Genomic DNA, 17,953 nt, shown 5'->3' on the forward strand with positions numbered 1-17,953 from the left:
TTTAATATATATTTTCCTTCATTTATGATAAACTAAAATGTATGTTTTTTTTTTTTTTTTTTTCCAGAGTCAGGCCAAGTCTATTGCAGAACAAAAGAGATTCCCATTTGCTACTGATAATGATAGCACCAATGAAGAGTTGGGTAAGACTTGACTCCAGGAATATTCCTGTAATATTTGCCTAGGAGTTATGACTGGATGCAGGAGGGCAGAATGGTGAAGGAGGAAGAACACAGACAGTGGCTCTGCCAGCTCTCGCACTTGCTCTGTGTGGGGCATTCGGCCCTCAGACCTTCTTGTGTTGTATGTCATTAAAAAGTTTTGCGTTTCCAGCTCTGTGTTCTTATGGACAGTAATAATTATAGAATGAATTTTTATGAGCATTCTCGTTTATTAAAAGGTTGTGTGCGGTCATCAAATGTGAACAATAAAGAAGTGAAAACAGAATAGAATCTCAGAACAGCTACTTTAACCTTCTGTTCAATAGTGAGGTTTAAGTTTATTTTACTCATGAGGTCCAATAGTATTGTTATTAGGCCTACGAAGGAGTGTAGAAATATCAAATTCATTCAAACCTGTATACAAGTCATGTAGATGGTGTTTCTGTGGTGTGTTTTAGAATAGGTTGGTGTTGTCCTTGTCTGATTCCTGTGGAGGCAGAGGTGAGCATTGGTTGAGCAGTGCAGCCGGGCAGGCTTCACTGAAGTGCGGCTTCTGTGTGGGGCCAGGTGACCGAAGCACCCTCAGGAATTTTTTTTATCTGATTTACATAAAATTGTTTTGTCCTTCCTTGGCCATATACATTTTATATTAAAACTAAATATTTGTATTGAGTTCTTTTCTCTATTAGTGCAGATAATTGAGAGTTGACCATTTGGAAAGTACTGATCGTTTTATGGTGATAATCTTTGAAAATTACCCTTTAAGCAAGGCCTCTGATCTGGTCTTTGGGCAGACCTCAGCCTAGACTAATGAATAATGAATTAGGAGCCTAATTTGTGCCAGGCCTATTTTGTTCTCTGAGAATAATCTTAGTAGATTCTGGATTAGGATCTTTGATACTGTGGTATTTTTTCTTGGAAAAATGACTTCTGTCAACATATACACTGCTTGGAGGTATGGAATCCTGGTTAGTAGAGATTTCGGAGAGAATTCTAGCTCTACCAGTTTTTCTTTTATGTCTTTGAATTCTCATAACAAAATAACTATACATACATACAGTTATTTATATTTGTGCAAGATTTAAATTAGGACTTTTTTTTTAATGGATACTTTTGGGTTTTATTCACAAAAGTGTTTACTTTTAGGTGGAAAGATTTGAGATCCTCATTTGATTTTATCTCAGTGGAATTCAGTAAACCAGCTGTGGATGATTTAAATATGTTCCTACGGCACAAAATTTATCCCCTAAAATTATACGTGTTTTTCTGGCTCACTTACTCATTTGTTCAACAGATATGTATTGATTATGGGAAGATAGGTGGGAAATCTAAGAATTTAGATCTGAAAGGAATCTGTGAGAAAGTTTTCTGTCGACTTATTAAGCAAGGCCCAGAGAATTATGAGAAGTGACTGAGGTCCCCATAATTGCATGACCAGTGAGTGGCAGAGCCAGAATCCAAGCCCAGATCTTGGCTTTCCAGTATATCATCATCTTCCTGGATTCAAAAAAGTGCTTATTTCCGTTTTGGTCCCTGTTCACCTGACCTTAGGGAACTCCAACCTCTTTGCTGTTCAGCCCAGTGCCCCACAGCTCCAGCACAGCTTCTGATGGGCAAGGTCCTCCCCCACCCCCAGAGCCAGGACCCAGCACCCTGGTCCCTTTGTCTCACTAGCTGCTCGCCCAGGCCCTAGACAGTTTGTTTTACTGCTTTCTGCTTCATTTCTTTTTCTGCAAAGTAGGGTTAATAATTGTACCTACCTCATTGCAGTTAAGAAGCAAATGAATCAATACCTGTAGTGGATATTACTATGCCTGGCACATATTGAAAGTGCAATGCATGTTACAAATGTTAATCTTTGTCATTTTTATTGCTAATCCTGCTAGCCTCCCACCCCCACCACACAAAAGGTCTCTGGTTACCTGGAGGTAAACTGTCTCAATGCTATCCATTCTTATTCTGAGCGTGAGTTTGGCCTTAATTTGTCTTTTCAAAGAAAGAGTGTAAAAATAGCCCTCTTTTTATTTAATGGAATGCTCCCAAACCTCTCAAGATGCTTGATTTTTGAACTTTATTTTTCTCAGGTCATTATAAAAATATTCCAGATCTCTTTCCACATTTATGTTTCTACCTTAATTAATATTTAATTAATTATCTATGCATTTAATATTAAAAATATGTATTTACTGCTTTAAACTGTCAAGAATTATAAGCTCTTTGGGTTTTTTTTTTTTTTTTTTTTTTTTGCAGTTTTTGGCCAGGCTGGGTTTGAACCCGCCACCCCTGGTATATGGGGCCGGTGCCCTACTCCTTGAGCCACAGGTGCCGCCCAAGAATTATACTCTTAATAGCAGTTAAAGTTTTAGTTGCACATCTTCTTGAATGCTCAGTAGGTCCTAGAATTAGGGTATATTACAATAAAGTTTTTTTTGCAAAGGAAAGTGATCAAAATAGTCATATGCTGAATGAGGAATAAAATGTTTTTCAGGAATTTTGGGGGGATTGAATAGTCAGGGCAAATATTATAGACAGATGTGTAATTATGCGTCATCTAGAATACACAGTATTCAAATTCGTTTTGGGAGTGGGTGGGAGAGTTTAGTCAGAATGTTGCTGTGTTTTAAGAGATTGTCATGGCTCTAATTTCAAAATACCACTTCTCTAAACAATTTGATCAAAAACTTTGCATCTTTAATGTGTATTTTGAGTAGTGTTTTGGCTACATTTTTGAAAAGAAGGAAAAAGACTTGTTGCATTGCAATGACACAAATTATCCACTTAAAGATTCTACTAGTAAATTTGAGCCTCTATTATTTGTTCTTACTAGGTAATTGGCAGTAACTTCAGCACTCCCAGGAATTGAGATTTGTGATCCTATTTGGGTATTTCTCATAGTTTTCACAGTGAAATCACATTGCTGTGTTACATGGGTACTATTCAGCCTTATTACTAACTCTTTTCATATATCGCTAGGAGACTTCATAAAGGTTATTTGGGATTTGAAAATGAGTAATGGGCTTAGTAAAAGATAAGTACTTCTTATAAGCATATATTTTATGGATAAATTTAAATCTAGATGGAACTGGAAGGCTGATTAGCAAGTCCTTAGTGGTGAAAGCAGAATTCAGTGACATCTTATTAACTTCTGGGTGTTCTATAACCACTTCTAGACCTTGGAACTGCCTTTTGAGATTTAGCAAAGATTTATTGATTCTAGTCTGAGCTTCTTTATTCTTTCCTTTAATATTTTCTGTTTTGTTTCATAGCTATCGCTTACGTTCTGATTGGCAGTGGTCTCTATGATGAAGCAATAAGGCATTTTTCAACAATGCTTCAGGTAATTTTTCTTCTTAATTATTCAGTTTCAGTTTTATAGTCATGACAAAAATACAGAATTGAGCATAGCTAAAGTGCTGCAGTGAAGCATCTGTTTGAAGATTACACAAGAAAGTCAGGGTGGCACCTGTGGCTCAAAGGAGTAGGGTGCCGGCCCCATATACTGGAGGTGGCAGGTTCAAACCCAGCCCCAGCCAAAAACTGCAAAAAAAAAAGAAAGTCAAAGAAATCGATATTGACTGAGCACTTTCATGGTGCCAGACCTCGTGATATGCTCTCATTTTATCTTTGCAATATTACTTCATCTTAAATGAGGAAAAGGAAATCTAATGAGGTCAAGCAATTTGCTTATTATCTTCCAACCATCAGGTAGTAGAGATGGGATTTCAAATGCAAGCTTAAAACAGAGATTAGCTTCTGTTCACTTTTCTCTCTACCACTATTTCCCCCATAAGCTGTGGGCACTGGAAACTATTGAATTTCAGCTCTTTTCTACATAAGAGTTGATCTGTTTGATTAATTTCTACTCACAGATTTTATCTCACCTTACAGTGTAATTATGAGACTCCTAGGTGGAAGCATGAGGCCTTTATTGATTGACAATGTATTTAAGTCTGGTTGAGATAAAATGTGTATAAAGAGTTGCAAAGGAGACCTGTGGCTGTCCAACATAATCAGCCTTTACACGTGTATCTGGTATTACAGTGTATCTGGTATTACAGGTATTATTTGACTGTGCTCCCTATTTACTGCTGTTTGATGTGTCTGTCTAATAATAGACAGTAAAGAAGATATGGATTTTGGAGTTAGAGATATGGGGATAATAACAGCTACTTCCAAAAAATTTCTTTTTCAGTTTAAATGAAATATCCTAGTAAAGCACTTAGTACATAGTACCTTGCATGTGGTAAGTGCTCAGTAAGTGTTAGCTACGCAGAGTACCATTGTGGTGTATTCATCCGTGTTAATCATAGTAAGAGCCAACAGATATCTTATAATCCAACAGGTAGACTTACTTTTAAATTACTGATTTTGAAATTTTAGGTCTGCTTTTGTTTTCTTTTTAAAAACAGGAGTATTATGTTGGTCATTTTATCTTCATTCTCCAAAATCTAAAGAAATATTTTTAGTAATTACTTCGAGGTCCTTGGGTCCATGTGCTGTATGTTTGGATAGTTGTATGGAATACTGTTCTTCCATGGACATTACAGTATGAATGTTAGATTATAAATAGTTTTTAAAATCCTCTTTCTGTTTAGTGTTGTAGTATTATAAAAGGTAAGCAACCTCCAGAACAACTGTACAGTTGATGTTTGACACTGGTTTGAAAGGGATACATTTATAGGTGCAAATATCAGTTAATTTGTGGTAATCAACATCAGAAAAACAGTCGAGTTTGCAGTATATTCTTATTACCATTATAGTTGAAGAAAAAATTTTAAATAATAAAAATTCCCTAATTCTGAAATTCTAATATTAATTTATTTTTTCACCTTTTTGAAGTATGCATTTATGTTTTATAATCTGAATATATATACTATTTTGTATTATCTTTTCATTACTTTTTCTCTATAATATTTAGATTTTCATGACTCTATAACATATTATCTTTGTTGTCTGTTTATAGTTGTAAAACATATTTCTCTTGCAGTTGTGTTCAGAAAGTAGATCAGCATGTTTCTCTCTTTCCAAAGAAAAGATAGTAATACACTGAAATTTGGTACAGCATTTTCATGAGTCTGATATGATGGGCTGCTTTCAGCTGGGAAATTTTCCATTGAGAATGTGTGGATTCTCAAAGTCTGTAAGGTCAGACTACTTTTCAGGTGATTCAGGTCACTGACGGGGCAGAAGTGGAGGAGTGGAAAGTTCAAAAGCAGAAGAAGGAACTGAAGGATCATTTATAACATTTTTACACAGCAGCACCAAGGCCCGCAGCTTTGTTGCTGCTGCTTTTCTTGGTGGTTTCTCTCTCCCTACATGTTATCTCAGTGCCTCCCAGCCTTTTCCATGTGGAAAAATCATATTTGCAGGGAGTGTGGGTAAGCAGGGTCAGATTTGGAAGCATCCAGATAGAACTTGCTGAAAAGTTGTCACATTTTCTCTTTTATTATATGATTATCATAAGAAATAGAAAATACAAAGATTCAATATTAAATGCTAAATTTATTTTCAAAATTTTTAATAAGAAACTTGATCTTGCTTTATTGCACAAAACTTCTCTGTTGAAATTGATACATACAATTGCTGTTTGAGTTTTCTCTTGATTTCTATAAATTCTCAAAAGCCAGTGTCACGAAGACAAGTAGGTGGTAGCCCATGTTCTGAGAATGGTGACTTTCATTTCCTGTTGATCAAAACTCCTTTTCTCACCAAGAATCATAATCAATCTCTTTAAATTTTAAAGTATGATCATTCTTTAAATCTAATTGCTCTTTTCTTTTATTGGCAAATGTGTTGATACCATGTTTTGCATTAATGAAATTGATTTTTACCCCAATACTTTTTCATATTTAGTGTTTCAGAAGAGTGATGAAGCTTTTCTTAAGTCATATGTAGATGTTGCTATACTACTTTTCATTCTTCAAATGATAAACTGAACTAAATATCACTAGAGAATTGTTTTTCTCTGTGCATGCTAATATATTTTTACCTGTTCCTTGAAGAACCTTCTGGATGTACAAAAACTCTGTTTTTAAGCTAGTAAATGTCCTTTTACAAATCTGGAAAGCGATAAGCATTCACACATAAGACTTTTCTGTTTTCTTGAATTCATTAATTCTTGACAAAACTTTTCTTTTAGACAGCCCTTGAACTCCAGCATGAAGCTGCAGAGCATGGAATCTGATTTCATTCATAGAAAACTGACATCAAATGGGGCTATGGGTTGGGTTTTATTAGAATCACTATTTTCATAAGATCGTTTAATGTGAAATTCAGATCCACATATAAGGGCAACTTAAATTCCAGAATTTATTTTTTCTGTTGTTGTTGTTAAAAATAATTACACTATTTAATTTAATTCTTCTTTGTTTTTCTTTTTTGTTGTTGTTTTTATTAAATCATAACTTAGTACATTGATACATTTATGGGGTTCAGTGTACTGCTTTGATATACAATGCAAAATGCTTATATTGAATTGCAGTGCAAAATGCTAACATGAACACATCCATTATAATTATACTCTTTTCTTAATAGTTTTGAAATGTACCATTGCATCATGCATATTAGGTGAGGTACCCCCAAATACTCTCCCTCTTCCCACCTCTCCCCACCCCTTTCCTCTCCGTCCTCTTCCCTTCTACTTTCTCAACTATAGTTATGTTTTACCATTCATATGAATGTGTAGGTGATTATATATTGATTTCATAGTAGTATTGAGTACATTGGATAGTTTTTTTTCCATTCTAAGAAGACTACGTTCCAACTCCATCCAGGTAAACATAAAAGATGTGAAGTCTTCATCTTTTTTATGGCTGCATAGTATTCCATGGTGTACATATACCACAATTTGTTAATCCATTCATGGGTTGGGGCACTTGGGCTGTTTCCATGTCTTGGCATTTGTGAATTTGGCTGCAATAATCAGTCTGGTGCAAATGTCTTTGTTGTAAAATAATTTTTGATCATCTGGGTATATACCTAGTAGAGGAATTACAGGATTGAATAGTAGGTCCACTTTTAGTTCCTTGAGTATTCTCCAAACTTCTTTCCATAAAGGTCATATTAGCTTACATTCCCACCAGCAGTGTAGAAGTGTTCCCTTCTCTCCGCATCCATGCCAACATCTGTAGTTTTGGGATTTTGTGATGTGGGCTACTCTTACTGGAGTTAGATGATATCTCAAAGTAGTTTTGATTTACATTTCTCCGATGATTAAGGATGATGAGCATTTTTTCATGTGTTTGTAGGCCGTGCTCCTATCTTCATCAATGAAGTTTCTGTTTAAGTCTCTTGCCCACACAGAAATGGGATTATTTGTTCTTTTCTTATTGATTAGTCTGAGTTCTCTGTGGATTCTAGTTATCAGACCTTTGTTGGAAGCATAACCTGCAAAAATCTTCTCCCATTCTGAAGGTTGTTTGTTTTACTTACTGTGCTCTTGGCTGTGCAAAAGCTTTTTAGTTTGATTAGATCCCAATAATGGATTTTTGATGTTGCTTCAATTGCCCAGAGTATCCTCCTCATAAAATACTCTGCCAAGCCAATTTCTTCAAGTGTTTTCCCTGCATTCTCTCTAGTATTTTTATAGTTTCATGTCTTAAGTTTAAATCTTTTTTTTTTTTTTTTTTTTGTAGAGACAGAGTTTCACTTTATTGCCCTTGGTAGAGTGCCGTGGCGTCACACAGCTCACAGCAACCTCCAACTCCTGGGCTTAGGCGATTCTACTGTCTCAGCCTCCCGAGTAGCTGGGACCACAGGCATCCGCCACAATGCCTGGCTATTTTTTTGTTGCAGTTTGGCCCGGGCTGGGTCTGAACCCACCACCCTCGGTATATGGGGCCGGCGCCCTGCTCACTGAGCCACAGGCGCCATCCATTGGGAATCAATTTTTGTTAGTGGTGAAAGGTGGGGGTCCAGTTTCAGTCTTCTACAGGTTGCCAGTTAGTTCACCCAGCATCATTTGTTAAATAGGAAGTCTTTCCCCCCCTGAATATTTTTGATAGACTTCTCAAAAATCAAATGATGATAAGTAGCTGGGTTCATCTCTTGGTTCTCTGTTCCATAAATCTACCTCTGTTTTTGAGCCAGTATAGATTTGATCACTATAGATTTATAGTATAGCCTGAAGTCTGGTAATGTGATACCTCCTGATTTGCTTTTATTTCTGAGTAATGTATTTGCTATTAAGGTGTTTTTTGATTCCATTTAAAATGAAGGACTATTTTTTTCAAGCTCTTTAAAGTATGACAATGGTGCTTTAATAGGGATTGCATTAAATCTGTCGATTGCTTTGGGTAGTATGACATTTTAACTATTGATTCTTCCCAGCCATGAGCATGGTATGTTTTCCCGTTTGTTAACATCTTCAACTATTTCTTTTCTCAGAGTTTCATAGTTCTCCTTACAGAGATCTTTCACGTCCTTTGTTAGGTAAATTCCCAGATATTTCATCTTCTTTGGCACTACTGTAAAGGGAATAGAGTCCTTGACTCTATTTTGAGCTTGACAATTGTTGGCATATACAAAAGCTACTGATTTGTAAGTATTGATTTTGTATCCTGAGACACTGCTGTACTCCTTGATCACTTCTAAGAGTTTTGTGGTTGAGTCCCTGGGATTTTTCAGGTATGGCATCAGCAAAGAGTGAGAGTTTGATCTCCTCTGACCCTATTTAGATACACTTGATCACCTTTTCTTTCCCTGATTGTGATGGCTAAGACTTCCATTACTATGTTGAATAGCAGTGGAGAAATTGGGCACCCTTGCTTCGTTCCTGATCTGAGTGGAAATGTTTTCAGTTTTACACCATTCAGTATGATATTGGCTGTGGGTTTGCTGTAGATGGCCTCTATCAATTTAAGAAATGTCCCTTCTATACTTATTTTCTTACGTGTTCTGATCATGAAAGGATGCTGGATATTATCAAAAGCTTTTTCTGCATCAATTGAGAGAATCATATGGTCTTTGTTTTTTATTTTATTGATGTGATGTATTATATTTATAGATTTGTGTGTGTTGAACCAACCCTATAACCCTGGAATAAAAACAACTTGATCATGGTATATAATATTTTTTATGTGTTGTTGAATTCTGTTTGCTAAGATCTTATTGCATGTTTTTGCATCGATATTCATTAATGCTATAATGGTCTATAATTTTCTTTCTTTGTTGGATCCTTTCCTGGTTTGGGGATCAGGATGATATTTCCTTCATAGAATGTGTTGGGAAGTATTCCTTCTTTTTCTATGCTTTGGAAAAGGTTGTATAATATAGGTACTAGTTCCTCTTGAAAGGTTTGATAGAATTCAGATGTGAAGCCATCTGGTCCTGGACTTTTCTTATTTGGGAGATTTTGTATTGTTGATGCTATTTCAGTGATTGATATACGTCTATTCAAGATTTCTTTCTTTTTTTTTTTTTTGAGATAGAGCCTCAGGCTGTTGCCTTCGGTAGAGTGCCATGGTGTCACAGCTCACAGCAACCTCCAACTGCTGGACTTAAGCAATTCTCTTGCCTCAGCCTGCCAAGTAGCTGGGACTACAGGCGTCCACCACAACACCCAGCTATTTTTTGGTTATAGTTGTCATTGTTGTTTGGCAGGCTGGGGCTGGATTCAAACCCGCCAGCTCTGGTGTATGTGGCTGGTGCCTTAGCTGCTTGAGCTACAGCACTGAGCTCTATTCAAGATTTCTAATTCTTTCTGGTTGAGTCTAGGAAGGTGGCGTGCTTCCAGGTATTGGTCCATTTCCTTCAGATTTTCATATTTCTGGGAATAGAGTTTTTTGTAAGTAATCATTCAGGATGTTTTGAATTTCTGAGGTGTCTGTTATTTCTCCTTTGTTGTTTATGATAGAAGATATTAGAGATTTTACTTTTCTGTTTCTGGTTAGGTGGGCCAAAGGTTTATCAATTTTATTAATCTTTTCAAAAAACCAACTTTTTGTTTCATTGATCTTCTGAGTGATACTTTTATTTTCAATTCAACAAATTCATTTTGTTTTAGTATCCCACAGGTTTTTTTTTTATAAATTGCTTTGAGACATAAAGCACTGATCATGCAGAGGCTGACTAAGTTTTGAGGGATGCTCTGAGAAGTCAGTCCTGCAGTCAGTGAGTGAGGGGTTGGAAAACATGACTGAAAACATTTAAGCACATTTGATTTTTATTTATTTTTTTATTTGGTTAATTAAATCATAAACACATAGATCATGTATACATTAATTAATTTATGGGGTATAATGTGCTGATTTCATATAGAATTAGGAGTGTTCACATCACACTGGTTAATGTATATTTAATTATTGTGTTAAGACATTTATACTCTATACTTTTTTTATTGTTAAATCATAGCTATGTACATTAGTGCAATCAAGGGGTACAAAATGTGCTGGCTTCATATACAATCTGAAATATTCTCATCAAACTGTTCAACGTAGCCTTCATGGCATTTTCTTAGTTATTGTATGTAGACATTTGTATTCTGCATTTAGTAGGTTTCGCCTGTACCCATTCTAAGATGCACCATACGTGTGGCCCCTCCCTCCTCCCTAACCTTCCCCCTCCTCTTCCCCTCCCTTGGTCCTTTCCCCATATTTGTGTGCTATACTTGGGTTATAGCCTTCATATGAAAGTTATAAATTAGCTTCATAGTAGGGCTGAGTACATTGGATACTTTTTCTTCCATTCTTGAGACACTTTGCTAAGAAGAGTATGTTCCAGCTCCATCCATGTAAACATGAAAGAGGTAAAGTCTCCATCTTTCCTTAAGGCTGCATAATATTCCATAGTATACATGTACCACAATTTGCTAGTCCATTCATGGATGGATGGGCACTTGGGCTTCTTCCATTACTTAGCGATTATGAATTGGGCTGCAATAAACATTCTGGTACAGATGTCTTTGTTATATTGTGATTTTTGGTCTTCTGGGTATATACCTAGTAAAGGAATTACAGGATTGAATGGCAGGTCTATTTTTAGATCTCTAACTATTCTCCAAATATCCTTCCAAAAGGAACGTATTAGTGTGCATTCCCACCAGCAGTGTCGAAGTGTGCCCTTTTCTCCACATCCACATCAACATCTCTGGTTTTGGAATTTTGTTATGTGGGCTACTCTTACTGGGGTTAGGTGGTATCTCAAAGTAGTTTTGATTTGCATTTCTCTGACGATTAAGGATGATGAGCTTTTTTCATGTGTTTGTAGATCGTGTGTCTGTCTTCATTGGAGAAGTTTCTCTTCAAGTCCTTTGCCCACCCTGAAATGGGATCACTTGTTCTTTTCTTGCTTGTTTGAGTTCTCTATGGATTCTGGTTATTAAACATTTATCGGAGGTACAACCTGCAAATATTTTCTCCCGTTCTGAGGGCTGTCTGCTTGCTTTATTTACTATGTTCTTGGCTTGCAGAAGCTTTTTAGTTTGATTAGGTCCCAGTAATGTATTTTTGATACTACTTCAATTGCCTGGGGAGTCCTCCTCATAAAATATTCACCCAGGCTAATTCCTTCAAGAGTTTTCCCTGCAGATTCTTCAAGTATTTTTATAGTTTCATGTCTTAAGTTTAAATCTTTTATCCAGTTTCAGTCTTTTACAGTTCCACAGCCAGTTAACCCAGCACCATTTGTTAAATAGGGAATCTTTTCCCTACTGAATGTTTTTAATTGGCTTGTAAAAGATCAAATAACGGTAAGTAGCTGGGTTCATCTCTTGGTTCTCTATTCTATTCCAGACATCTACTTCTCTGTTTTTGTGCCAGTACCATGCTGTTTTGATCACTGTCAATTTATAGTATAGTCTGAGGTCTGGTAGCGTGATTCCTCCTGCTTTGTTTTTATTGCTGAGTAATGTTTTGGCTATTGGAGGTTTTTTCTGATTCCATATAAAACAAAGTATTATTTTTTCAAGATCTGTAAAATATGACAATGGAGCTTTAATAGGAATTGCATTACAATTATATATTGCTTTGGGTAGTATAGACATTTTAACAATGTTGATTCTTCCCAGCCATGAGCATGGTACGTTTTTCCATTTGTTAACATCTTCAGGTATTTCTTTTCTAAAAGTTTCATAGTTCTCTTTGTAGAGATCTTTCATGTCCTTTGTTAGGTATACTCCCAAATATTTCATCTTCTTTGGCACTACTGTGAAAGAATAGAGTCCTTGACTGTTTTTTCGGCTTGGTTATTGTTGGTATATATAAAGGCTACAGATTTATTGTTGTTGATTTTGTAGCCTGAGACATTGCTGTATTCCTTGATCACTTCTTAAAGTTTTGTACTAGAATCCCTGGTGTTTTCCAGATATACAATCATGTCTTCTACAAAGAGTGAAAGTTTGATCTCTTCTGATCCTATGTGGATACCCTTGATCACCTTTTCTTACCTAATTGCAATGGCTAAAACTTCCATTACAATGTTAAAGGGCAATGGAGAGAATGGGCAACCTTGCCTGGTTTCTCATCTAAGTGGAAATGATTTCAATTTAACTGCACTCAATACGATATTGGCTGTGGGTTTGCTGTAGAAGGCCTCTATTAGTTTAAGAAATGTCTCTTCTATACCAATTTTCTTAAGTGTTCTGAGCATAAAGGGATGCTGGATATTATCAAAAGCTTTTTCAGTATCAATTGAGAGAATCATGTGGTCTTTATTTTTGAGTTTGTTTATGTGCTGAATTATATTTATAGATTTACGTATATTGAACCAGCCTTGAGACCCTGGGATAAATCCCACTTGGTCATGGTGTATAATTTTTTTGATATGGTGTTGGATTCTGTTTGTTAGGATCTTATTGAGTATTTTTGCATCAATATTCATTAATGATATTGGTCTATAATTTTCTTTTCTTGTTGGGTCTTACTCTGGTTTAGGGAGCAGGGTGATTTTTGTTTTATAGAATGTGTTGGCTAGTATTCTTTCTTTTTCTATATTTTGGAAGAAGTTTAGTAATATAGGTACTAGTTCTTCTTTAAAGGTTTGGTAGAATTCTGACATAAAGCCATCTGGTCCTGGGCTTTTCTTTTTAGGGAGATTTTGTATAGTTGATGCTATTTCAAAACTTGATACTGGGCTGTTCAGCATTTCCACTTTGTTCTGGCTAAGTCTTGGTAGGTGGCGTACTTCCAAGTATTGGTCAATTTCTTTCAGAGTTTTATATTTCTGAGAGTAAAGTTTCTTGTAATATTCGTTAAGGATTTTTTGAATTTCTGAGGGGTCTGTTGTTATTTCATCTTTACCATTTCTGATTGATGAAATTAGAGATTTTACTCTTTTTTTCCTGGTTAGGTTGGCCACAGTTTTATCTGTTTTATTGATCTTTTCAAAAAACCAACTTTTGAATTTATTGATCTGTTGTATAATTCTTTTGTTTTCAATTTCATTTAATTCTGCTCTGATTTTGGTTATTTCTTTCCTTCTGCTGGGTTTGGAGTTGGAATGTTCTTTCTTCTCCAGTTGGTTGAGATGTCCCTATAAGTTATTAACTTCCTCTCTTTCTGTTTTCTTGAGGAAGGCTTGCAGTGCTATAAATTTCCCTCCTACGACTCCCTTTGTAGTATCCCAGAGGTTCTGGTAATTTGTGTCTTGATTGTTATTTTGTTCCAAAAATTTGGTGATTTCCTTCTTTATCTCATCTACAACCCATCTATCCTTCAGTATAAGGTTATTTAGCTTCCATGTTTTTGTTGGGTATGCAGATTCCTGTTGTTACTGAGTTCAACTTTTATTCCATGATGATCTGAGAAGATGTAAGGAATAATTTCTATTTTTTTTTATTTGCTGCGGTTAGATTTGTGGCCTAGGATGTGGTCGATTTTGGAGTATGTTCTGTGGGCTGATGAGAAGTATGTGTATTCAGTTTTGTTGGGACGAAATGTTCTGTAGATGTCTGTTAAGTCCAGATGTTGAATAGTGAAGTTTAATTCTAAAATTTCTTTGCTTAGCTTCTTTTTGGAGGATCTATCCAGCACTGCTAAAGGGGTGTTAAAATCTCCAACTACTATGGAACTAGAGGAAATCAAGATGCTCATGTCTGTTAGAGTTTCTCTTATAAATTGAGGTGCGTTGTGGTTGGGTGCATAAATATTAATAATAGAGAACTCATCATATTGAGTATTACCTTTAACAAATATGAAGTGTCCATCCTTATTCTTAATTATTTTGGTTGGTTTAAAGCCTATTGCATCTGCGAATAGGATTGCAATGCCTGGTTTTTTCTGCTTTCCATTTGCCTGGAGTGTAGATGACCATCCCTTTACCTTGAGTCTGTATTTGTCTTTTAGTGTAAGATGAGATTCTTGTATGCACCAGATATCTGGCTTGAGTTTTTGCATCCAGTCAGCCAACCTGTGCCTCTTTAGAGGACAATTTAAACTATTCACATTAATTGAGAATATTGATAAGCCTTTCAAGAGTCTGGTGGACATTTTTAATCCTTTTGCAACTATGGAAGTTGGAATTTGATCAAAGTTTTCTGGGTGGGTTTACTTTCGTCGTGGAGGATTATGCTGGTCTTTATGGAGGATAGGTTTGAGAATATCCTGGATAGTTGGTTTTGTTATGGCAAATTTCTTCAACATGTTAATTTATATATATATATATATATAAATAAATTTATTTAATGTTATATATTATAATTATATATTATATTATATAATGTTATATTACATATATAATGCGTTTAATTTCTCCATTATAAATGAAACTCAATTTAGCTGGGCACAGGATCCTGGGTTGAAAGTTATATTGTTTTAGGAGATTAAAAGTCGATGACCATCCACTTCTAGCTTGAAACGTTTCAGCAGAGATCTGCAGTTATTCTAATATTCTTCCCTTTGTAGATGATGGTTTTCTTTCATCTGGCTGCTTTCAGAATTTTCTCCTTCATATTAACTTTAGTGAAACGGGTTGTGATGTGTCTGGGGGATGTCTTATTTGGGTTGAGTCGTGCTGGAGTTCTTAAACTGTCTGCTGTCTGAATTTCAGAATCTGTTTGCATGTCTGGAAAGTTCTCTTCCATAATCTCATGGAGAAGAGACTCTGCCTTGTGAAGCCACTTCATTGCTTTCGGGGATCCCTGTAAGACGAATATTGGTTTTCTTCAAATTATCCCAGAGCTCTCTGAGAGTGATCTGTTTTTGCCCTCCATTTCTCTTCCTCTTTGAGAGTTTGGGAGCATTCGAAAGCTTTGTGTTCAATGTCAGAAATCCTACTTCTGCTTTCTCCATTCTGTTACTGAGGGATTCTATTGTGTTTCTCAGATCTTTGAGGGCTGCAACTTCTTGTCTCAATGTGTGAATATCTTTGGTCATTTGGTCTTCAAATTCTTTGAATTCTTGGGATATCTTTTGGGTTACTGCTTGGGATTCTAATTCAATCTTACTTGCTATCCAGATTCTGAATTTGATTTCTGGTATCTCAGCTATTTGTTTGTGCATGAGATCCATGCTGTGTCTGCACTATTGTTCCTTGGGGGAGTTGAGATACTCTGATTATTCGTATTGCCAGAGTTTTTTCATTGATTTCTCCTCATGATTGTTTTTCACCTTTGCCTCTGGACGTCCTCAGAATTGGTCAGGTGTCTCTCCAATATTACACCCCAGTGGGATCACTCTTTTGTTGCTGGATCTTTGTAGGGAGTGACCCTGTGTAGCTCCTCTGGGGCTGCCCCAGCTAGGGAGTTCTTTTTCTGGGAGCAGCTCTGGAGTGTGACACACCTGGATGCAGCAACAGGGCAGGGGTTGGTGCACACAGTTCTGGGGGTGCCTGGCACCCAGTGACTTTGGCACAGAGGGCCCAAGGCACCAGCAGTCTCTGGCCAGGAGAAGGGCTCTGCACAGAGGCAGTGAGGGCTCCAGAGGGCACGTGGCTACCTGAGTCCCTGGCCAGATGAGCAGGCTGGTATGGAGGCAGGGAGGGCACAGGAGGTAGGACGCGGGGTTGCACGGCTCCCGGAGTTCCTGGTCAGGACATGCGGAGGCTCGGTGGGCACGGATCGTGGCGCCGCTTGTACAGAAGTTCGGGCAGGCGCGGGTCGTGGGTCGCGGTGCAGCTCTTCCGGAGGTCCGGGCGGGCTCCAATCCTGGGTCACGGGTCGTGGCGCAGCTCTTTCCATCCCACAGGTTTTGATGATTCGTGTGTTCAGTATCATTTTGTTCCAAAATGTTGGTAATTTCTTTCTTAATCTCATATTTGACCCAGCTATCATTCAGCCTATGATTATTTAGTTTCCATGACTTTGTTTGAGTGTTAAGATTCCTGTTGCTGTTGAGTTCAACTTTTATTCCATGGTGGTCCGAGAACTTAGAAGGAATAATTTCTATTCTTTTGAATTTGGTGAGGTTAAACTTGTGTCCTAAGATATGATCAATTTTGGAGGATGATCCATGGGCTGATGAGAAGAACGTATATTCAGTTTTATTAGGATGAAATGTTCTGTAGAGGTGTGGTAGGTCCATTTGTTCTAGGGTCAAGTTTAAGTCTAATATTTTTTTGTTTAGTTTCTTCATGGATGCCCACTGTCTCCACTAGTATTCAACATAGTAATGGACATCTTAGCCATGGTAATCAGGTAAGAGAAGGCAATCGAGGGTATCCACATGGGATCAGAGGAGATCAAACTCTCACTCTTCGTAGATGGTATGATCTTATACCTGGAAAATCCCAAAGACTCAAGTTTAAAACTCCTAGAAGTGATCAAGGAATACAGCTGTGTCTCAGGATACAAAATTAATACTTACAAATTACTAGCTTTTATATATGCCAACAATAGTCAAGCTGAGAATACAGTCAAGGACTCTTTCTTTTACGGTAGTGACAAAGAAGGTGAAATATCTGGGAATTTACCTAACAAAGGATGTGACATTGACTTGACACCACAGTTTGTAGCCATGGCATCCTTCTGGCTTCTTCTTTGCAAAGGCTCAGGCTTGACGGAGTTGACTTTGAGCTTATGGCATTTAAGATTCCATAAGGTTTTCATGGTCAGTGTTTGTTGCTAGCCTCCATGTCTTAAGACTTATGTGTCAGGCACGTGCCGGGTATGACAGACACAAAAATGAAAAATGCTCTCAAAGACATTATGTTCTACTGTGGGGACAGGCAAGCAAGTGTGGAACAGTGACATAATGAGAGTCACTTTCCCAGAGCTACATCCACTTGGGTGTCTGAAAAGCATCTTTAGCTCACAGAGTGCCAAGTCAGCCTCATACTCTCCCCCATCCCTGCACACCACTCATCTACTCAAGTCGTATTCCAACATCTGTTCAGCACATGGAGTCCCTTTCCACACATCTGTCTGCTGGTGCCTTATCACTAGGCTTTGTCTGTGTACCTGTTGGTGTCTCCAGAGGCATCTGCTTCTCTCCTGCTCTGCTCAGACCATGCCCAAGGCACTATCATCTTCCAGGTGACCAATGCAGTTTTCCTTTCCTGGCTTGTCTACTCACACCCATTTTCAGCACACCTGTCCCTGTGTGTACCATACACACTTGTGTACCTTAAATGCACAAATCCTTCATCAGGTCCCTCCTCCTCTCCAGCTTTATCTTGGAACAGAAGCTATGTTCCCTGATTTCGTCAGAGCCCTTGCACAGTCTGTTCTCTCAGCCAGAACCAGCCATGCGGATTCCTCCCCCCCACCTTTACTCCTGATCTCAATCCTGCTATCTCTTCCTTAGGGAATCCTTTCTAACCTTGTCTATATCTTTATGCATTTTCTGTAAACACTATTCTGTACTCCGGCATTTATCAAAGATGTACCTTTCATCTAAGTTTGTGATTCTTAACCTGTGCTC

General features: G+C 37.3%; 1 protein-coding gene across 15 annotated transcripts in view; it reads left to right on the plus strand.

Moving 5' to 3' along the window:
- Positions 1–17,953, plus strand: part of TTC13 (tetratricopeptide repeat domain 13) — a 109,423-nt gene that overhangs the window by 18,984 nt on the left and 72,486 nt on the right. For 14 of the 15 annotated variants that reach the window (XM_053606685.1, XM_053606677.1, XM_053606680.1 and 11 more), the window contains exons 3-4: positions 68–143; positions 3,428–3,498. In XM_053606685.1, coding sequence (XP_053462660.1) covers positions 68–143; positions 3,428–3,498 — 147 coding nt within the window. Of the gene's footprint in view, positions 1–67; positions 144–3,427; positions 3,499–16,657; positions 16,729–17,953 lie in introns of those variants that run through there. The other variant, XM_053606691.1, reaches the window with a different exon arrangement.

Source organism: Nycticebus coucang, chromosome 10 (genome assembly GCF_027406575.1).
Source record: "Nycticebus coucang isolate mNycCou1 chromosome 10, mNycCou1.pri, whole genome shotgun sequence".
NCBI lineage: Eukaryota > Metazoa > Chordata > Mammalia > Primates > Lorisidae > Nycticebus > Nycticebus coucang.